The 23,883-nt window shown below is 36.1% G+C and overlaps 1 protein-coding gene across 1 annotated transcript in view; it reads right to left on the reverse strand.

Moving 5' to 3' along the window:
- Positions 1–20,565, reverse strand: part of LOC128651575 (solute carrier family 13 member 2-like) — a 103,322-nt gene extending 82,757 nt beyond the window's left edge. Inside the window, exons 1-2 of the mRNA XM_053704592.1 lie at positions 20,450–20,565; positions 3,923–4,051 (exon numbers count right to left, since the gene is read on the reverse strand). Coding sequence (XP_053560567.1) covers positions 3,923–4,021 — 99 coding nt within the window. The 5' untranslated portion in view covers positions 4,022–4,051; positions 20,450–20,565. The remainder of the gene's footprint in view (positions 1–3,922; positions 4,052–20,449) is intronic.
- Between the last annotated feature and the right edge of the window lie 3,318 nt (positions 20,566–23,883).

The raw sequence follows: 23,883 nt of genomic DNA on the forward strand, positions 1-23,883 counted from the left end.
ATCAGAATAGTACTACTTAACACACCACTCATATCTGGTGGCACAGTAGATTGCACGCGCAGTGCCCCAAATTTGAAGTAGGAGGACCGACCAAGCATCTTTTTCCATCTCCCGGCTCCTAAAATCCATGCCATATACACGTCCCCTGGTGCCGCAACTGCCTCTGGGAACCTTACCATGGGTCCCAGACCGCACGTCTTGTAATTCTCTGTCTGGGAAATTATATATCTATCAAATCTATCTATTTATTTATCAAATCTATCTATCTATCGTATCTATCAAATGTATATTGCATCTATTGATCTATCTAATCTATGTATCTATCTATCAAATCTATCTATCTCGTGGCCGGACTGTTTTGTGACAGCCACTTGTGTTTCGGCCAAATGTCCGTTGGCCAAATGTCCGTTGGCTAAAAGTCCGGCCACGATTGCACGCGCAGTGCCCCAAATTTGAAGTAGGAGGACCGACCAAGCATCTTTTTCCATCTCCCGGTTCCTAAAATCCATGCCATATACACCTCCCCCGATAGAGTGAGTAACAGGTATTAAACTGATCAGAATAGTACAACTTAACAACACCACTCATATCTGGTGCCACAGTAGATTGCACGCGCAGTGCCCCAAATTTGAAGTAGGAGGACCGACCAAGCATCTTTTTCCATCTCCCGGTTCCTAAAATCCATGCCATATACACGTCCCCTGGTGCTGCAACTGCCTCTGGGAACCTTACCATGGGTCCCAGACCGCACGTCTTGTAATTCTCTGTCTGGGAAATTATATATCTATCAAATCTATCTATTTATCTATCAAATCTATCTATCTATCGTATCTATCAAATGTATATTGCATCTATTGATCTATCTATCTAATCTATGTATCTATCAAATCTATCTATCTCGTGGTTGTGCAAATGGACTATTTGCGGTTGTTTGCGGTGCGTTAAACGGGGAGTTTGGTCTGTCACTGTGAAGCGGCCGTAACCCTTACACTACCTGATCGATACAACATCATACCTGATGTTTTAAAGCACGTTATTCCAAACAATTTAGGAATGTTAGGTGATTTATGCCCTTTATGGATTAAAACCAGACTCTGCATCAGCTAATTTTCCGTGGGAGTTTTGCCATGGATCCCCCTCTGGCATGCCACAGTCCAGGTGTTAGTCCCCTTGAAACAACTTTTCCATCACTATTGTGATTCTAGTCTATGATTGGCTGATGTCTGTCACATGATATGGGAGAAAAAATACATTTACCAGAAAAAAATCTTCTGTTTATTTTAAATTCAGAGTAGGTGTTATTGCATTGTCTTTTTATTATGCACTTGTTTATTATGCAATTCTGCTGTATTTAGTAGGACTCCAATGCACTTATATATATGTCTATATACAGTATATGAACATATGTATTTATGTGTTTATATGTGTCTTTAAATACAAATATACACATATAAATACATAATACATATGTCCACATATATATATATATATACAGTATATAAATACATACATATACATTTGTAGACATGTATATGTATGTATATCTATGTTAAAGCCCTTTGCCTGCCTTTGTCCTAGATTACAAGTGAAGCGCTATTGATAGAACTCAAAATAGCACACAATCTAGTATTAGTCTATGGTAAAATAGAATTAACAGAGAATGTTTAGCAGATGCTATACTTTCAATGGATATCGTGGCTGTGCTAAATATCACTCAAATTACAAGTTTTGCAACACATGACAGCGCTAAAAAAACTTAAGCCTGACTGGAGACATGAAATAAAGTGTTATGGCCAAAAAAAAGTATACACAACACATATGAGTATACACACATTCTTATACACCTTTTAGCCCTTAGCTTTTGAAAACCACTTTTTTATTTTAACAATATAAATAGTTGAAATATATAACTTTTTATTTTCAACTTCTAATATGAGCACAAGAATAAGAGCGCTATTGATTGAACTTGAGTGGTGTTAGCACTCAATAGCGCTAATATTTTTGCGCTCCACTTGTAATCTAGGTCTAAATTGTAAAACCACTTAGTGACAAGGTTTTAAATATAGTCCAAAGTTGCAGAGCTCCCTCTACAGAGCATGTTTTTAAAACCTCACTGTATATGCCCATTTATTTTAAAAGCCTCACTTTCACTGTACAGCACAGGTACCCTTTGCTTATTTATTTAAAGGGACATTTCAGCCAAAACTAAAATCTAAAGGGATGCATTTCAGTTTAGGATAGAAGCAGTTTTGTAATATAAACGTATTAGCAAAAATGCTCCTAATAAAAGCTATTGCTGTTTTAAAAGTGTATTTAAGTATGCACCGTGCACCAGCATTTTAAACACAGCATTTGCTCAGAGAGCCTAAGGTGCTTGTACCATCTAGTAATTACTCAATTTGTTAATTGCTGCCATGATACAAGCCCCACTAGCGCTCTGAGCAGCTGCAGTATTTAAAATGCTGGTGCACTGAGAATATCTAGCTATGCATCACATAAAACAGTGATAACTTTTACTAGAAGCATTTTTGACAATATATGTACATTGCAAATATATTTCTATTTAAGTATGCAATTCATATATGGGCACTTAAATTTTGACTGAAATGTCCCTTTAAATGGAAAATATTTAAATCTCGATTGCGACAGCACAATTGCCAAGAGATTTTTTTTTCCCTAAGAATGAGAATACTGTACTTTACAATTGTGAAAATCCAAGTATAAAAGAAGAAGAAAAAATGTAATAACTGGTTTGCTAATTCTTAATGTTGCAATTGTGATTTCCCGTTTCTCCCGCTGTCTATAGATAATATTAGCAGTACCAGATATCACGTCTATGTATATGAAAAACATTTACATATATAAATAGCAATCCTGCCGTCTGAAAAATAATTATGGTTTAGCTAAAATGACCGTGCCTAGCAGTGGGGGTGGGTTGAGATTGGCGTTTTACAAACAATAAAGGTGTAAACTAATTTCACAATTTATACACTGGGTATGTATGTTAAAAATTTATTATAACACTACACAAGTCTTGTAATTGTGTTTTATGTTCCTTTAACATCTACTAGTTTTATATCCATACTCTTTGCTACATATAATCTCTAATTTACCCTCATCAATGTAATATACTCCTGTACAGTGAAGTAAAATGCTGGTGTTTAATAGATTATTGATAAATTAATGAATTGAAAATAAAGGGTTACACACACACTCATTTAAGGGTCATAATGAGACAGTAAACACCAAGTAATTGAAAAAATTGTATTCAGTCTTCCAATAGATTACTTTATCAGCAGAGTTTGAATGTTATCAGAACTGATTAACACCTTGTTTGCTGCATTAGTTTTTCAGTAGTCCAACTCTACACACCTTTTTTGGTGGAGCCAATCAAGACTTTAATGTGGAGAAGACAGTGCTTGCCACTATCATTGTGTTTATAAAATCTCCATTTTATTGCCTCAGCAGAAATGATTAGATAACATGCTGCAAAGTCGGGACAGGTGTGACAAGGTTTGTTTTGTGAAACCTGCCATGTGCTTTTTCAGTTTTCAAAATAAATAATGAAAGTATATTGCAAAGTTGATTTAATATGCATAATTAATAATTTTATATTAAAGTCTCAAAATGTTTATTATCCCTTTTAAATATCGGTTGTATATTTAGATAACCTGATGTCCTAAATACCTTTGATATTTTCTAAACTTTGTTTTATCTTCCTACAGCTTATCGTCTTTCTCTATAATTAGTTGGACTTCTATGTTCTGTTTTAATACAACCCATTATTAGAGCTGGTTGCCATAATGAAAAAAGCGAGTTTTGTTACACACAATAAAATAATGATCTTTGTAAGTTCAGATTATTATAAAGTGTGATGTCCTTTGTAGCACAAGATGAACAGTTAATTATGAAGGAACCTTACCAATGTTGAGTCCATGATACCCATCATTGGGAAGAGCAGAACTGGAAAGAGTGCGGTAACTGCTAGAGGCAACGCTTCTGTGCACCAAAAGAACGCCATAATAATGATCACAAAGCCACAGCTTGCTTCCTATGATGATGGAGAGAGGAAATAATACTGTTAACTGGAAGAATCCCAGAATACATACAGTGCATAGTTCTCATACATAGGAACATGTGCTTTCATGGCTTATGCACTTATAAAGTAAGAAAGAAGGGTGATTAGATATGATAAAATGTAAATGTCTGGTAGTAGGGGTGGGCGGATGTTTTAGAACATTCGATAAATGTAGCAAATTTTAACACATTCATTCATTTTAAAATTTGGATGTTTGTACAACATTCTAACATTCGTTTAATGTAATAGTATTTCTAATGCTTTCTTTAAATGTAATATTCGATCCAAATTTTTCTAATAATTGGATTTGAATTATGCAATATATTCGAATTTGAAAGATTTGTATCTATATATTTGTAATAGTATTTAATCAAATCTAGCGTTTCAAAAATGTTAGGATTTACCATCACTAAAAATAAAGACAACTTCATTGATAAAACTGAGCTGTGCTGTGGGCGGCCGAAGGAGCTTAGGTTAGTGCTGAAGCGGTGGCGAAATAAAGGTACCTATGAATGAAGGTCACATTTATTTTTAGTAATGGTAAATCCTAGTGTTTTTGAAGCGCTAAGAATTTACCATCACTTTAAGTGCTTATTACTGTAGCAAACATCATTATGACTCAGTTACCCATTAGCTTGTAATCAGTGCTATCAACGTGTACTTATTTGTTTTGCTGTTTTTGTCTCAACTCATAGATTAAGTAATACTTGTCCAAAGTATTGTAATGTTTTACAATATGTCTATAAACATAATAGAAATCATATAGAGCTTGTTGTATAACTTATATATGGTGACCTAAGCCTATAATGCCAAAGGTTAAAACAGATCTAAAAGAGCAATTATTATAAATAGTTCCAATTTTTTTCCTAGGAAAAAAAAAAATACCAAGGTTCAATTTCTTAATTTTGCAACAATTGTCTTCATAGTTTATAACCAAATTAAACCATTTGAATATGGTTGCAATATGATACAAATTATATGTGAAATAAAGTACACATACCAAGGTACTGAGCATTAACGGAATATGAAACTCAATAATATTCTTTTGTGATTCAGATAGAGCAATTTTAAAAAAGTTTCCAATTTACTTCTATTATCAAATTTGCTTTGTCCCATGCTACTAAGCTTATGTCCCTGCTTTTCAACAAAAGATACCAAGAAAATGAAGAAAACATAATAATAGAAGAAAATTAGTTGTTTAAAATGTCATGCTCTGGGGGCGGAGCCAACAGCCTAGAGGAACGGTCGCAAGCTTTTGGAGCTCTGGCTCTAACTGCTATAAAATACAGCATTTAACTACCCATTTCATCTAAAAACAAAAAACAAAACCATGGTTTGACTGCCTGGCTATGGACTGGATGGAGAGCCGATTTTATTTATAATTTAAAAGCAGAGCCAGAGGTCTAAATTCAACCTACGCAGTCGGCAACCATATTTGAGGCCGCGAGAGCTAGTGTTATATTCACTATGGTGAGCGCTCACTGGATCTTGTTTGAGCTTGGTAAACTCCTGGAAACCTATCGACCTAAGCCTGAAGCCTCCTTTAATCCATTGCCGGTTCCCGCGCTTGCTGCCAAGACCTCACCGAAGGGATGTTCGCATACAATGACCGAAAATGGAGTCAGTGGTGCTGCTTCTGAGCCCCGGCACATGTTGTGCACTTCTGCTTCCAGCGAGAGTGTGTTTGGCGGCTCCACAGAACAGAGATCTAAACAACTAGAAATCTGCTCAACAGCTCAAGGCAAGGTGGGCTCGCTGGCAGGCGATGGGAGAATGAGACTCATGGCTGCGAATAAAATGGCAATGCTAGGACCTGGGAGCTTGGATCCGGATCTCAGGCCCTTTATGGTCACGCCACAAGTAATGACCCTACAAAAGAAAAACACCGCTACTGACGCACCGTCTGCTGAACCGGGTGGGGAATCACCATTAGGAGATCTAATCCCCCAGAGGGCACGCTTGTTGGAAGCTTGCTGTGGAGGCTGGACGCTTCAGTATGGCGAGGACAAGGGAGACCCTACATACCGGTATAAAATTGGAGTAGGATCTTACCATGAAGCGGGTTAACTACACTGATAACAGTAATCGCTCCATGAGCTAATAGACAGTGTACCAGTTATGGACAGTTCTTTTGTTTCATCTCCATATATTATGCACGCAAGTTGGTTTACTGTCATTGTTTGATTATTACCTGTTAACCCAGTTCTATTTTCTAGAGCACCTGGAGGTCTTATTGATATGTGACAATTTGGTGTTCTAGCATTAGTATTAGCTTATATGTTTCACACGTTTGTGGTTTTAAGGCTTTCTGTGATCAAGCACATTATTCTTACCATATGTTACTGTCTGTGTGCTGGCTAGCTAACATTTAGATTTTAGAAACAATTTGTATGTTACTGAACTTAATGCTGCACTAAGTGCTACTTTCCCTGCCCATCATCACCAATGATATTCTGCTTATATGTTCCACTGTGTTTTTTCTAAAGTTACTAAGAATTACTGTCTTTATATCTGATTTACACTGTATAAACCTACATCATTTGTACTATATATGTTTAGACAAGCAATAATGCAGAATTGGGCTTTACACTAATACTCCAGGACAACTGAGGTAATAGCCATTTTACATCACCAGACGGTTTACTGCAGTCTGTTTACTAAAATGCTTTTTGCTCAATATTCTTTGTATTCCCACACTCTGCCTTTGGGACTATAATACCTTTACTGTATGGCACCTAAGGGTCTTCCAAAATAATTTTCTATTTCAGAGAATATTGTAGTGTACTGTGATAATGGCTACATGTCTATTCTGAAGGCTGGCACATTACTACGCTTCTCTTGCAAGCTTAGGCCAGTGTATTTCTCCTTACTAAAGACCTCTTTGCAGGCTCAGCATAGACAGTTTATAATATTTAGTTTATCCAGCTTTCTGCCCTATTTCCAGTTAAATTTGGTTCCTTTGGTATGTTCCTGGTAATTAGGACACGAGGCTTGAACCCTAATGTACTGCATATATATTCATATACATATTATGTCATACTGCAGCATTACACATGGAAATGAACCTACTGTTTAATATCTGGTTGCCAATGAATAATTGTACTCTATTCTTACAAGCAATCTTACAATACTACTAATGACAGTCACTCTGTTCTACCTATATGGTTTAGTTATATTTGTTTTTTCCTTTCTAATGTTTCACTAACCATAAAAAAAACAAAAAAAAAAAAAACTATTTCCAATACTATAGGTGTGAGTAGCTTCTTGGAAAAGTTCATAATTTACTACTAAGCTACTTTAAGTGTTCTGCCCGCTGCCTGGACATAGGGCCCGGGGACAGGTTACAAAAGGAAAGTGGAGGGTTATTTACTTTTCATCATAGTTCTAGTTTCACTATATTTTAGTTATATACTGATCTACACCTACCCTATTAGGTGCTACTTTAGCCATCTCAGACTCATAGCTTATCCAGAGAGAGATCATCCCCATATTTATAGCGATTGCCACTCAATAATCTATAGTCACCCTACCGTTAATCCAGGTTAATGCATATGTTTAAGGCAGGCTGGCCCTGCGTTTATCATGTAAAACGAGGCCGTAGTATGCGCAGTATGGGAACTAAATTGTCAGCAATAGTCCAATTATGAGAACCCCAGATTGGGCACCCCTGCATATGAGAATCTACACTAGGCCAGAATTTACCTAGCTTACTTCCTTTTGCTATACGTGCACTCATTAGGTTATTTATTTGGCCCTTAACTTTTTAATTCACCACCTACCCCCCCCCCCCCCTACATAATACACCTCCTATAACAGGAGGGTTAACTACGCGGTTTTTCTCGTTAATACCGCATCCTAAATATACTTCCCATTATACATTGCAGTATACCCATATATTTCACCCCGTAATATAGCCATGAGAAAGCTTGGTAAAAAGAGCCTCTTACTCTCATTCGCCTATTTTATTCTTTACTCTAACAGTTAAGAGGCTAGAATTCAAATAGTTCAAAATTTGAGGTAAACAGCGTTAGTCCCATGAGTGGTCTTCCCTAGTTCAGGTAGCCTCTATCACGGCTAAATATTCCAATTTTTAAGGGGGTCCAAGCGTGACCCTTGATTAGAAGAGAAGGCTTCAATTTGTATTGGCATAACTGAATTATGATTCTGCATAGTATTCTCAGTGATCCCCTTGTTGGTCATCTTGCTAGTTGATGTTGTTATTAATGCTAACATTTCTATCGCATTCCTTGTATATTCAGTTTTACACTATGTCTACGGTGATGACGTTTATGGTATGTTTCAATGATATCTCTGTATGCCATCTTTTACCTCAATTAAAAAAAAAAAAAAAAAAAATGTCATGCTCTATCTAAATCATGAAAGAACATTTTTGGGTTTTATATCCCTTTTAAGTTTATAGACTTATAAAAGCTGCAAAAAGGAAAGAAAAGTTTTAGAGAAAGGAAAGAGTGAAGATACCACCATATGGTTATTATTAAAGTAAAATAAATAAATTCAAGCCAATGTGGCTAAATATAAATGTGTAGAGAAAAATAAGGAAAAAAAGTTGAGCCTTATCAATTATTTACATTTAAATTATTCAAAGAAAATAGTGCAGACTCGGCATTCCAAATAAATAAAGAATGTAACAAAGCATGCAAAAGAGCAATCAGATTAGCCAAAATTGAAAATGAAAAATGTGTTGCAAAAGATTCTAAGTCAAACCCTAAAGATTTGTAAGTATATAAATGGCAAACAAATCTAAGAAGGAAAATCTAACTACATTAAAATGTGAAAAAGGTTGATTAACAACGACCCAGGGAAGGCTGAGGTGCTAAACCATTTCTTTTCTTCAGTATACATTGTAGTGGAGAAGATATTGGAAGGGATTATAATGGTTTATATTCAAGAGTATATTCAAGTAAACAAGATTAGTTCAAATCAGTATGGTTTTATGAGAAACAGAACATGCCAAACTAATCAACAGTAATTAGATTATATGAGTAAATAAGTAAGTATAAAGATCAAGGGGAATCAGTTAATATGATATACTTGGATTTTGCAAAGACTTTTGACAGTGTCACATGAGGGATTATGATTATGAGGGATTATGAGGGATTATTTTCCAAAATTATGAATATTTTCCATATTTTCCATTATGATTATGAGGGATTATTTTCCAAAATTAAAGTGATCTTAAAGTTAGTCGGCTAGATTTAGAGTTTTGTCGGTAAGGACCCGCGTAGCTAACGCCGGCTTTTTTCTGGCCGCACCATAAAAATAACTCTGGTATTGAGAGTCCACATAAAGGCTGCGTTAGGCTCCAAAAAAGGAGCGTACAGGCATATTTAACGCAGCTTCAACTCTCGATACCAGAGTTGCTTACGGACACGGCCAGCCTCAAAAACGTGCTCGTGCACGATTCCCCCATAGGAAACAATGGGGCTGTTTGAGCTGAAAAAAAACCTAACACCTGCAAAAAAGCTGCGTTCAGCTCCTAACGCAGCACCATTGTTTGCTATGGGGAAACACTTCCTACGTCTGCACCTAACACCCTAACATGTACCCCGAGTCTAAACACCCCTAGCCTTACACTTATTAACCCCTAATCTGCCGCCCCCGCTATCGCTGACCCCTGCATATTATTTTTAACCCCTAATCTGCCGCTCCGTAAACCGCCGCTACTTACAATATCCTTATGTACCCCTAATCTGCTGCCCCTAACACCGCCGACCCCTATATTATATTTATTAACCCCTAATCTGCCCCCCACAACGTCGCCTCCACCTGCCTACACTTATTAACCCCTAATCTGCCGACCGGACCGCACCGCTATCATAATAAAGTTATTAACCCCTAATCCGCCTCACTAACCCTATAATAAATAGTATTAACCCCTAATCTGCCCTCCCTAACATCGCCGACACCTAACTTCAATTATTAACCCCTAATCTGCCGACTGGAGCTCACCGCTATTCTAATAAATGTATTAACCCCTAAAGCTAAGTCTAACCCTAACACTAACACCCCCCTAACTTAAATATAATTTAAATCTAACGAAATTAATTAACTCTTATTAAATAAATTATTCCTATTTAAAGATAAATACTTACCTGTAAAATAAATCCTAATATAGCTACAATATAAATTATAATTATATTATAGCTATTTTAGGATTAATATTTATTTTACAGGTAACTTTGTATTTATTTTAACCAGATACAATAGCTATTAAATAGTTAAGAACTATTTAATAGCTAAAATAGTTAAAATAATTACAAAATTACCTGTAAAATAAATCCTAACCTAAGTTACAATTAAACCTAACACTACACTATCAATAAATAAATTAAATACAATACCTACAAATAACTACAATGAAATAAACTATCTAAAGTACAAAAAATAAAAAAGAACTAAGTTACAAAAAATAAAAAAATATTTACAAACATAAGAAAAATATTACAACAATTTTAAACTAATTACACCTACTCTAAGCCCCCTAATAAAATAACAAAGCCCCCCAAAATAAAAAAATGCCCTACCCTATTCTAAATTACTAAAGTTCAAAGCTCTTTTACCTTACCAGCCCTGAACAGGGCCCTTTGCGGGGCATGCCCCAAGAAGTTCAGCTCTTTTGCCTGTAAAAAAAAACATACAATACCCCCCCAACATTACAACCCACCACCCACATACCCCTAATCTAACCCAAACCCCCCTTAAATAAACCTAACACTAAGCCCCTGAAGATCTTCCTACCTTATCTTCACCATACCAGGTTCACCGATCGATCCAGAAGAGCTCCTCCGATGTCCTGATCCAAGCCCAAGCGGGGGGCTGAAGAGGTCCATGATCCGGCTGAAGTCATCATCCAAGCGGGAGCTGAAGAGGTCCATGATCCGGCTGAAGTCTTCATCCAAGCGGGAGCTGAAGAGGTCCATGATCCGGATGAAGTCTTCTATAAACGGCATCTTCAATCTTCTTTCTTCGGGAGCCATCATCTTCCATCCGACGCGGAACATCCTCTTCTCCCGACGCCTACTAGCCGAATGACGGTTCCTTTAAATGACTTCATCCAAGATGGCGTCCCTCGAATTCCGATTGGCTGATAGGATTCTATCAGCCAATCGGAATTAAGGTAGGAATATTCTGATTGGCTGATGGAATCAGCCAATCAGAATCAAGTTCAATCCGATTGGCTGATCCAATCAGCCAATCAGATTGAACTTGATTCTGATTGGCTGATTCCATCAGCCAATCAGAATATTCCTACCTTAATTCCGATTGGCTGATAGAATCCTATCAGCCAATCGGAATTCGAGGGACGCCATCTTGGATGACGTCATTTAAAGGAACCGTCATTCGTTGTTCAGTCGTCGGCCAGGATGGATGTTCCGCGTCAGAGGTCTTCAGGATCCTGCCGCTCCGCTCCGGATGGATGACGATAGAAGATCCCGCTTGGATGAAGACTTCAATCGGATGGAAGACCTCTTCTGCCCCGCTTGGATGAAGACTTCTACTGGATGGAGGACCTCTTCTTGCTCCGCTTGGATGAAGAATTTGGCTCGGCTGGGTGAAGACGACTCAAGGTAGGGAGATCTTCAGGGGCTTAGTGTTAGGTTTATTTAAGGGGGGTTTGGGTTAGATTAGGGGTATGTGGGTGGTGGGTTGTAATGTTGGGGGTGGTATTGTATGTTTTTTTTACAGGCAAAAGAGCTGAACTTCTTGGGGCATGCCCCGCAAAGGGCCCTGTTCAGGGCTGGTAAGGTAAAAGAGCTTTGAACTTTAGTAATCTAGAATAGGGTAGGGCATTTTTTTATTTTGGGGGGCTTTGTTATTTTATTAGGGGGCTTAGAGTAGGTGTAATTAGTTTAAAATTGTTGTAATATTTTTCTTATGTTTGAAAATATTTTTTTATTTTTTGTAACTTAGTTCTTTTTTATTTTTTGTACTTTAGTTTATTTCATTGTAGTTATTTGTAGGTATTGTATTTAATTAATTTATTGATAGTGTAGTGTTAGGTTTAATTGTAGGTAATTGTAGGTATTTTATTTAATTAATTTATTGATAGTGTAGAGTTAGGTTTAATTGTAACTTAGGTTAGGATTTATTTTACAGGTAAATTTGTAATTATTTTAACTATTTTAGCTATTAAATAGTTCTTAACTATTTAATAGCTATTGTACCTGGTTAAAATAAATACAAAGTTACCTGTAAAATAAATATTAATCCTAAAATAGCTATAATATAATTATAATTAATTTCGTTAGATTAAAATTATATTTAATTTAGGGGGTGTTAGTGTTAGGGTTAGACTTAGCTTTAGGGGTTAATACATTTATTAGAATAGCTGTGAGCTCCAGTCGGCAGATTAGGGGTTAATGTTTGAAGTTAGGTGTCGGCGATGTTAGGGAAGGCAGATTAGGGGTTAATACTATTTATTATAGGGTTAGTGAGGCGGATTAGGGGTTAATAACTTTATAATAATAGCGGTGCGGTCCGCTCGGCAGATTAGGGGTTAATAAGTGTAGGCAGGTGGAGGCGACGTTGAGGGGGGCAGATTAGGGGTTAATAAATATAATATAGGGGTCGGCGGTGTTAGGGGCAGCAGATTAGGGGTACATAAGTATAACGTAGGTGGCGGCGCTTTGCGGTCGGCAGATTAGGGGTTAATTATTGTAGGTAGCTGGCTGCGACGTTGTGGGGGGCAGGTTAGGGGTTAATAAATATAATATAGGGGTCGGCGGTGTTAGGGGCAGCAGATTAGGGGTACATAAGTATAACGTAGGTGGCGGTCGGCAGATTAGGGGTTAAAAAAATTTAATCGAGTGGCGGCGATGTGGGGGGACCTCGGTTTAGGGGTACATAGGTAGTTTATGGGTGTTAGTGTACTTTAGAGTACAGTAGTTAAGAGCTTTATGAACCGGCGTTAGCCCATAAAGCTCTTAACTACTGACTTTTTTCTGCGGCTGGAGTTTTGTCGTTAGAATTCTAATGCTCACTTCAGACACGACTCTAAATACCGGAGTTAGAAAAATCCCATTGAAAAGATAGGATACGCAATTTACGTAAGGGGATCTGCGGTATGGAAAAGTCGCGGCTGAAAAGTGAGCGTTAGACCCTTTTTTTAATGACTCCAAATACCGGAGGTAGCCTAAAACCAGCGTTAGGAGCCTCTAACGCTGGTTTTCACGGCTACCGCCCAACTCTAAATCTAGGCCAGTGTTTCTTAACGATACATATGTAATCAGTGTGCATAAATATGTATATGTGTACCTTTCAATTAAAATGTATTTGGACCTGAAAGGGTTACAATCAATTCCAATGTTACGATATCTTAACTCCACCCCTGCCAGCCCACTTGGAAGTACACTTTTTTCTAGCAGTGATGTTTTCACTGCTCATCCAATCTTCTAGCAAGCCATACAGCTAGCCACAATATCACAAAAAGCATGGATTTATGCTAGTTGTATTGTGTCAGGGATTAAATAGCAACAGCTCTATTTTTGCGGATGATACAAAGTTGTATAAGGTCATTAGGTCAGTGCAGGATGAAATTGCTTTACAAGGGGATTTACAAAAATTAGAAAAATGGGCAGGTAAATTGAAAATGAGATTTATACTGGAAAATGTAAGGTCCTACATTTTGGAAGTAAAAATAAGCAGGCAATCTATTAGTTAAATGTGACTAGACCTAGCAAAACAGAGGAGGAAAGGGATTTGGGAGTAGTGATATATAACAAGCTAAAGATGGGCGCTCAATGCAGGGCAGCGGGTTATACGGCTAAGAAATTACTAGCATGTATTAAAAGAGAAACTGATGCAATAGAGGAAAGCATAATTCTGTCACTTTATAAATCCCTGGTAAGATCTTACATTGAGTATGGAATGCAGTTCTGGGGCCAAATTTAAAAAACAAGACATTGCAGAGTTAGAAAAAGTTCAGAGAGGGGCCACAAAACTAATAAGAGGAATGGAGAATTTAAGCTTAGGGGAAGAGGTTAGCCAAACTGGGTCTTTCTTCTCTAGAAAAAAAGATGCTTAAAAGGTGACATGATTACTTTATATAAATATATTTAAGGCCCATATATAGAGATGGAGAAAGCTCTGTTTATTCCAATAAACTTTTTTGTGACAAGAGTGAGAGGAAAGGAGATTTAATCACTAGCAACCTAAGGAGGTAGTAAATGCCAATACCTTAGATACATTTATAAATGGTTTAGATACATTTTTGGATAGAAACAGAATTCAGGGATATGATTCCTTGTGTTAAATGGGTCACCTTTTTAATGGGATTAATTTAAGATTAACTGGAGCTTTTATTGTAAATAAATTAAGACTTGTATAGGTTGAAATTGATGGACTTCTGTCTTTTTTAAACCTCTACTACTATGTTACTATATTACTTAGTTACTATATTACTAGCTATTGCTTGCAAGAAGATTGGATAAACGTCAATGCTAGAAAAACAATGTACTTCTAAGTGGGCCATCAGTGGTGGAGGTAAGGAATTCTAACATTGGAACTGATTTAACCATTTCAGGTCTGGATACATTTTAATTGAAAGGTACATATATACATATTTATGCACACTGATTACATAAATATTGTTAAGGAACACTAACTTTAGCATCACTTTAATGGACTGGGAATAGCTGAAAATGTTAGCTACTGGATAAAAGACAGAAAGCAATGAATAGTAGTAAATTAATTATACTCATATTGGACAAAGCTAATTAGTGTATTCCCCTTAATGATCTATACTGAGCACTGTTCTTTTAATGATTTGCCTTAATGACTTGGAGCAAGGATTTAATAGCAACATCTCTATTTTTGCAGATGATACAAAGTTGTGTAAAGTTATTAGGTCAGTGCAGGGTGAAATTGCTTAACAAGGGGATTTACAAAGTTTGGAAAAATGGACAGGTAAATGGCAAATTAGATTTAATACTGATAGATGTAAGGTACTACATTTTGCAAGTAAAACTATGCAGGTAACCTATTATGTAAATAGGACTAGACTTAACAAAACAGAGAGAAGGGATTTGAATATAATTATGATAACAAGCTAAGAATAATTGTGCAATGCAGGGCAGTGGTTTCTAAGGCTATCAAGACATGATGCAATGGAGGAAAGCATAATTATGTCACTATATAAATCACTGGTAAAACTTCAGCTTAGGTATAGAGTGTAGTTCTGGGGACCAATTTAAAAAAAAAAGAAGAACTTTGCAGAATAAGAAAAAGTTCAGCGGGATTTAGACTATGAGAGGATAGTCAAACTGGGTCTGTTTTCTCTAGAAAAAAGGCTATTAAGAGGTGATATGATTACCTTATATAAATATATTTAAGGCCCATAAACAGAGTTGGCAGAGGTTTTGCTTATTCAACGGCAATTGTTTGTGACAATTTAAAGCCAGAGGAAAGGAGATTTAATCTCCTACAACATAAATGTTGTTACCCTGTAAGAGCAATCAAATTGTGGAAATCATTGCCTAAGGAGGTAGTGAACGCCAATACCTTAGACACATTTAAAAATGGCTTAGAAACAGAATTCAGGAATATAATTGCAAATGTTAAATAAGTATGCTTTCTGCTTGTATTAATATTAGTCTATAAAATTTTTGAATTTGGCATTTTAATTCCTATTTGTTATTCCTATGGGATTCTAGAAAAAGGTATGCTACTGAAGCAATGCATAGGTATTACAAAAATAGTGTTAAAATCTGAGGTGCGGTGAACTATAGAAAGGCTTTAATCTAGAAAGCATCAGATGCAAAAAATCTAACATCTAACAGTATTCATAACAGAAATTTGGGCACTTTTTCAGTATACATAAGAATAACAATTATCGTTTTATGATAGGGAATGATTTCTATGTGTGAAGTGGTTTGCATCAGTAATACTTCTATAATCTGACACATACAGGAAATGGCTCTACTAATGCACTACATATTTATAGAGAGAGCAAAAAATAAAGATATAAAGAGAGAGAGAGAGTATATATATATATACTGTATATATATAAATACTCTATGTGTGTGTATGCGGTATATTACTTTTGTGTTACTTGTACCTGTAATGGTAAGGCTACCTGAAATATAGCTGATTGCATGCATTACATTTGTATTTAAAGATGGCCTGCAAGCAGACTTATTATGAATGCACTTGCAGTGATTCTGATATCAGCAGAGGACAACCTTGCCTGGAACGCAAATGTACAAGGTAGAAGTCTGACATAATCCCGCCAATTTTCTCAGGATGCCTGGTTTTCTTACACTGGTCTGTTTCATTAACTACACCACACTGGCTAGAATACAAAATTATTGCCAAATACTTTAACTGCACATTTCTGCACCAAGAATGTGAAACAGTATACTTCAGTTTATTATACTACATAAAAACAACTGTAAAGTCTAAAATTACTAAAGTGCACTTGTATTTTTATTAATAAGCATCATTAGTGAAACCTCAAAAATACTGCTAAAATCTGATAATATAGAAAAACATAATGCTTCTAAATAAAGGGATTTTTGATTTTCTTTCAAGCTAAAACCACCATTTTTTATTCTCAATGTTTAGTGCCCTAATTAAGTAAAGTAAATCCAAATAATATGCATTGAAGTGACACAAAAGTAATTTTATTCTGTTACATACACTTTATGTAAAATAAATAAAAAAAATCTTCATTTAATGGAAAGAACACACCAAGAGGCATATTTAACAAATGTCTGTCGGACCTGATCCGACAGTGCGGATCAGGTCCGACAGACATCGCTGAATGCGGAGAGCAATACGCTCTCCGTATTCAGCATTGCACCAGCAGCTCTAGTGAGGTGCAACGCCGCCCCCTACAGACTCGCGGCCGCCAACAGGGGGTGTCAATCAATTGCGGCGATGTGTGTCCGCCTCATCAGAGCAGGCAGACAGGGTTATGAAGCAGCGGTTTTTAGACCGCTGCTTCATAACTGCTGTTTCTGGTGAGTCTGCAGGCTCGCCAGAAACATGGGGCTCACGCTCCATTCGGAGCTTTATAGATAGGCCTCCTAGTCAATAGTATATACAAGGCTGATACAGCACAGTAATACCTGTGTGACATCACCAGCATTCACAGCATTTACATGATGGCAAATCACTATTTGATAGATAGGAAAGGGAGTAGACATGTGCGATTCGTTTCGGTTCGATTCGGAAATTCAGAAAATTCGGCAAATTCGGCGATTCGGATTGAACCGAATTTCCGAATTAAAATCCTGCCTAATTTTCCGAATCTAACCGAATCGAACCGAATCAATTCGTAAATTCGGATGGCCATTGGGATTACACTAGTATTGTACAGTATGTTAGGTGAACACCTAATATACAGTATAATACTAGTCTAATCCCACCTAACACTTACCGAAAAGCCAAATTTACGAACCGAATTGAACCGAACCGAATCCAGCCGAATGAATCCGAAACGAATCCGAAACTAATCGATTCATAATTTTCCGAATTCGAATCGATCCGAACCGAACTTCGAAAAATTCCGAATCGATCCGAACCGAACCGAATTTTTTCGCCATGCACATGTCTAAAAGAGAGCACTGAGGAAACTGAGGCAAAAAGGAAAGATGAAAGTGTTTATTAGAATGTGCAGAGAATTATTTATTGATTTTGAGAAGTCGGTTTAGCAAAAAATAGTTGCCTTATATATCTTTAAAGGGATGTGAAACCCAATTTTTATCTTTCATGATTTAGCTAGAGCATGCCATTTTAAACAACATTATAATTTACTTCTATTATCAATTTTTATTTGTTCTCTTGGTATCTTTTGTTAAAGGGACGTATGCTTAGGAGCTGGCCCATTTGTGGAGCACTATATGGTAGCAGTTTTGCAAAGAGCACTAGATGGCAGCACTATTTCCTGCCATGTAGTTCTCCAGATGCATATATATAATATCATAGGAATGAAGCAAATTTTATAATAGAAGTAAAATGGTAAGCTCTGAATCACAAAATCATTTTTTGTGTTTCATATTCCTTTAAGTTTCTATGCATCCAACTGCACTTGGGGTAAGAGGAATGCATTTCAGAAATCCATTGAACTCACAAAAAATGTTCATTAAGTCCCTTCCCTGTCTTTGACTGGGGGTAAATGGCAGAAAAAAGTTAGAAGCTCAAAAATATGTGATCAGCTCTTTAGATTATTTGATGGTAAGTAATGTTGATGAGAGAGAGAGAGAGAGAGAGAGAGAGAGAGAGAGGATGTTCACGTATTACATTTTTTAGAGCTGAAGTAACAGTAAGAAAAAATAAAATCAAGACACGTTTTATTTAATAACAGTAATAAAAAAATGAATAGTTCTAAATGTTGAGTTAAATATTTGATATTAAACTGTGTTTATACATTTATACCCAACACGGAAGCACAAAAGGTTAGTGCTGCCATGAATACAGACCAACTTCTTTTAAAAAAAGGGAAATGCTAAGTACAAACAAATGAACTTTTGTTTTAGCCACGGAGATCCTCTACAGTAAGGTCAAACAAAATGATTTACGCATTGTTGGACTGATAGATAGATAGATGGATAGATAGATAGATAGATGGATAGATAGATAGATAGATAGATGGATAGCAGATAGATGGATAGATAGATAGATGATAGAAAGAAAGATAGATAGATGAATGATAGATATATAAATAGATAGATGATAGAAAGAAAGAAAGAAAGATATATAGAAGATACATAGATAGATAGAAAAACCCCATAATGCTTCTAGATAAAGAGAAAGAAAATACTTTTTGCTTCTATTATCAAACTTAGCAGCAATGCCCTATGGACCTAGCTTGTGATTGGTCTCTACACACATATGGATTTTGTGATTAGCTCAGCATATGTGTTCAGCAAGGTCCCATTGGTACATTGCTGATCTGAAGCTGTCTTTAATTAGGCATGTAACCCATCTGCACATGTTAAACTCATAGTTATATGGAAGAAATAGTGCAATAAATGCTTTAACACATTAGAGCATTGTATATTTGCACCTTTATGTCACTTTAATAATGCAATGTTGTTCTTCAAAGTCAAAACAAATCAAGAAGAATCAACTTTATTATTAACCTAGTAGATGGCAAGAAGAATAATATGTCTTTATGTCTATTTCTAGAAAAATAATTGTATCTGAATACATTTTCGCTTTGTCACCTAAATATATTGGATATACTTATATTGTTGACTTAACACAAACAAGTGGTGTAGTGTCCTTAGAAATGTATTCCCAGCAAGCATGGCCAGAAGTTGACAATTCAGTGACTCAGAACCAATGACAAGGAACCTTGGAATTGTATTTCAACACATTGGAAATGCAGGTGAGTAAAATACAAAGTCCACAAAAAAGTTTATCTTTTAAAGAAATTACAAGAGAATGGGATTTGTGTATTTATAGCCAGAGATAATAAGTGAAGGTCATCGATCTAACAATCCATGATCTGTGGAAAAACACAAGGAACAACAAATCTTGTTGGCTTTCTTAATTATAATCTGCAATAACAAACATCTCTAAGCAGACTTTAGCCTTAATAATACCGGCATTGGTTCAGAAATGTGTAATTCAATATTATTTAGAGTGTGTCTCTCAGAATTGTGTAATAGACTACAGGAATTGGTTAACTATTTACTATTCTGACATTTCTGCACAAATACAAATCATTTACTTTCATCATTGTTTTCATTATGTTTTAAGTCTAGCATATTAAGAACATTGATGATGAAAATAAAATATATCAGAAAATATGTTCATTCTACAATCTGTGTAGCTTTTAAGACAATACATTTTGAAAATTATTTATAGCTATGCTGGGTGAAAGAAAATATTGAAAAGTTTCTTTATTTTGTTAATAGAAGTCATTTTTTCCACCTATATCAGAACTTGAAATAGGCTTAATAAACTAGCAGTAAACATTTGTAAAGAATTCCATCTTTTTAAACTCCTCTTTGTAAGTGACCATTTTTTGAGTGATAGCAATTAAATTTATAAAATAATTACACAGAACACTGCACAGAGTGCTTCTTACTTGCTACTACTAAGCCTAAAATCTGCTGAAACTTACCCTGATTTCTCATTTACTTTCAGCTATGTGTATTTCACTCTCTGAAACCACTGTCTGTTCTTGGGCCATTTTTACATTGTTTTAAAAATGTTTTGGTACATCTATTTCACCCTCTCAAACCACTGTCTTTCTATCTGCTCAAATCCTGTTCCCAGCACTATGTATAATTCTTTAAAGGGCCATAATACCCAAATGTTAAAACACTTGAAAGTGATGCAGTATAGCTGTAAAAAGCTAACTAGAAAAACATCTCTATGTAAAAAAGAAAGATATTTTACCTCAAAAGTTTCTCAGTAGCCACATCCCATTGTAAAGGACTTCTAAGCAGTAAATCAGTATGTCTGTCCCGGGACAGCGGAAGGAGTGAAAATATGTGCACACTCATCTTATTTCCCTATTCAGTGTAAGGAAGTTTACAATGAAATCTCATGAGAGTTAAGTGAAATCTCATAAGATCACAGTAAAAGAGTTTATGACCTCAGCACTGTTTATGCTGATTGACTGCTGTTCATTTCTTCATTTTTTTTTTATTTTACCTGCAGCTGAGCAGCAGTTGAAGTATAACTTTTTACACAGAACTTACTCTGCTGAGCTGAGGAAATTGTGAGGTAAAATATCTTCCTTTTTTACATAGAGATGCTCAGGTGATATTTTCCTGTCAGCTTTTTACAGTTATGCTGCATCAGTTTCAAGTGATTTAGCATATGAGTATTATCTCCCTTTAATCTGCTAAATTTGCTAAATTAAAGGCATATGAAACCCAAATTTTTTCTTTCATGATTTAGACAGAGCATGCAATTTTAAGAAACTTTCTAATTTACTCCTATTATCAATTTCTCTTCGCTCTCTTGGTATCTTTATTTGAAAGGTTGGAATGTAAGATTAGGAGCCGGCCCATTTTTGGTTTAGCACTCTGGTTAGCCACTAATCAGCAAGCACTACCCAGATAGATAAATCTATCTATACACACAAGTTCACTCAAATTGTGGTCAGTTGCTGTTTTCTTATTTCAGATGATTATATTTTAAAATTACTTTTGCTTACAGTAAAATATGTGCTGCTGTAGAATTCTATATGAGTAACACAAATGAGATTTTTATCAATCTAAATCAAATTAGCGAGTGTTTAACCTCTTAACAACCAATCGTTTAGCCCTTAAGGACTGGCGCTGCTGTCCTGGACTTGTTTCTGCCATGATCTTACTAACAGTGGCAATATCCCATTATTTCTGCATGCCCCACAAGTTGGGCAGTGCAGAAATAGAAGTGAAGAGAGATCAATGCAGAGAGAGACACTCTGTACCAGTACCTAAGATGGTGGATACTAGTTAGAGGATGGAGGGTTAGAGAAGTGTTTGGGAGGGATCAGGGAGTTGGGAAGGTTAGGGGGGTAATTCTAAACTGCAGAAAATAATAAAAAAAAAAAAAAAATTTATAAAAAGGACTAAAACTTCACATTGACAGACTGACTGCCAGTACCTAAGATGGTGGCGACCAGTGTGTGTGTGGGGGGGGGGGGGGGAAGAGCGGTTTAGGAAAGATCAGGTAGAGATCAGGGGTTAGGAGTGTAATCTCTACACTACAGCTAAACTTTACCTTACAAGTTACCTGATTAACCCCTTAACTGCCAGGAATGTCAGAAGTGTGGTGTGCAGCTGCAATTGGCCGTCTTCTAATTACCAAAAAGCAATGGCAAAAGGGATCCCAGAGAAGCTTTTGCATCCATTTGGATTATGACTGCACGAGTGGTATATCAAAAATTCAGTGACAAACCCAAAGTTTGTAAAAAAAAAAGTTAACAATTCTTTTAATATGATCACATTTTGCAGCAAAACAGTGGCATTAAATATACCAATGGGTCTAGATCAATACCTTGGGTTGTCTACTAAAAAGAAATATATAGTTTTGATAGGTAAAAAACAAGGCTCTTTTTCTGTTTAAAGAAGAGTGATGGCAAAAATGCTAAAAATTATCTGGTCTTTTGGTAACATTTCAGTCTGAAATGTTCGGCCCTTATGAGTGTAAATTATGTGGGGAAAAAGATGTAAAGATAGATGGTTGCAATATACCTTTATTATATAACCCACCTTTTTCTGTAATTTACTAATTCTAAATTGAATTTCAGGTGTCCACTTATGAGAAATGTAAAAGCAACATCATAAGCCTAACCCTTCTACATATCTGTCCCTAATTGGCCCCAGCAGGAAGAATTAGATAAGATACTGAAAAGAATGCAATGTTTAGTAACAAAATAGTAGTGGCTAACCTTGTTTTCTCCAGGAACAAGTCTGGATGGGGTCCTCAAAATACAGCAATTGTGTGTGTGTGTGGGGAGGGAGTTTGGCCATTGAAAAACATTTGCAGCAAACTCAGTATTAATCCATTCTGAAATAATTTACACTCGGCACATATGTTAGGTTATTGCAACACTTTTCATTACAAGGTGCTTTATGTCCCTTTAAGTTAAAAGTACAGCAAAAAAAAATATATATATATATATATATAAACATTTACTTTTCTGATACAACAGCATTGCTGTTATTTTTTCTTATCTTTCTTTTTTGTAGCTGTGGGTTCACAGACTGTACCTCATATCCCCAGATAACACATAGCCTCAGTTTAAAGTTGTAAAGGCTTCTCTCCTTATCAGTAATCACCCCTTTTTATCTCCCTCAGGCACTTCATTTTCTCACAAACATAATATTAATATCAATTTCAAAAGATATCCCGGGGATACTACCACTGAACACGTATTTCTGTTGGTGTGGGGTAAGTCACATTGCTTAGTAAAATGTCCCAATTGATGTCATGTATGTCTGGGGTTGACATTTTCAGTAGTTGAAATTAAGGAAGCATTTGGTGATGTCCCTAAATGCCAGTAAATGATAAACAATGTGAACTACCTGTTTGGAGGCTCCTTATTTCTAGAGAACAAACAATGGTATTAGATTTTTACTAAATTAATATTGGACATCTTAATACATGTTTTTGGGCCAATGCAAAAAGGAGAATGATCTGGGATTATTATGAAAAAAAATCATACAGCAAAGTTGTATTCATTCTAGTATAGCTGTTTTCTTAGGACACTTCAGACAGTGCCACTAAAGGGAAAGTACCTCTTATGCATCTATTTATAGTGTGGATATATTTACATTATTATTCTGTGCTGCACATTCTTGCTTTTCCACTGGTGAACCAAGTTAAGGGAAAACGCCCACATATATATTACATTTGTTGTACAAAAAAACATAGGACTAGATTACAAGTGGATCGTTAATTTATCACACGTAAACGGGAAAATTCATCCTTTACATGTGCGCAATAAATAACCAACCATTACAAGTGGCTGGTTTATTGTTACCGCGAGCTTGCGGTAGCAATTAGTGTTCCAAAAATTAACTAGAGATTAGATCTCTGGTTAATTTTCAAAATGTGCCCCAATAGCCCCCACGGCATGAGAATGAGGCTCCCATTGGAGCCTATGAAAGCGCGCTCTTGTGACGCAAACCTTCCATGCAATGCAAACGCGAGGTCACGTTCGCATTGCACCTAACTTGTAATACCAGCGCACATTTGTGTGAGCTGGTATTACTGAGTGGAGCGCAAACATCACGTTTGCGTAAGTAATATTTTGCGCTCCAATCTGGCCCATATTATTTTAAAAATAAATATGTAAAATTACATATCTAAATATGCAACATATATTCAACATG

This window comes from Bombina bombina, chromosome 3, assembly GCF_027579735.1.
Source record: "Bombina bombina isolate aBomBom1 chromosome 3, aBomBom1.pri, whole genome shotgun sequence".
Lineage (NCBI taxonomy): Eukaryota > Metazoa > Chordata > Amphibia > Anura > Bombinatoridae > Bombina > Bombina bombina.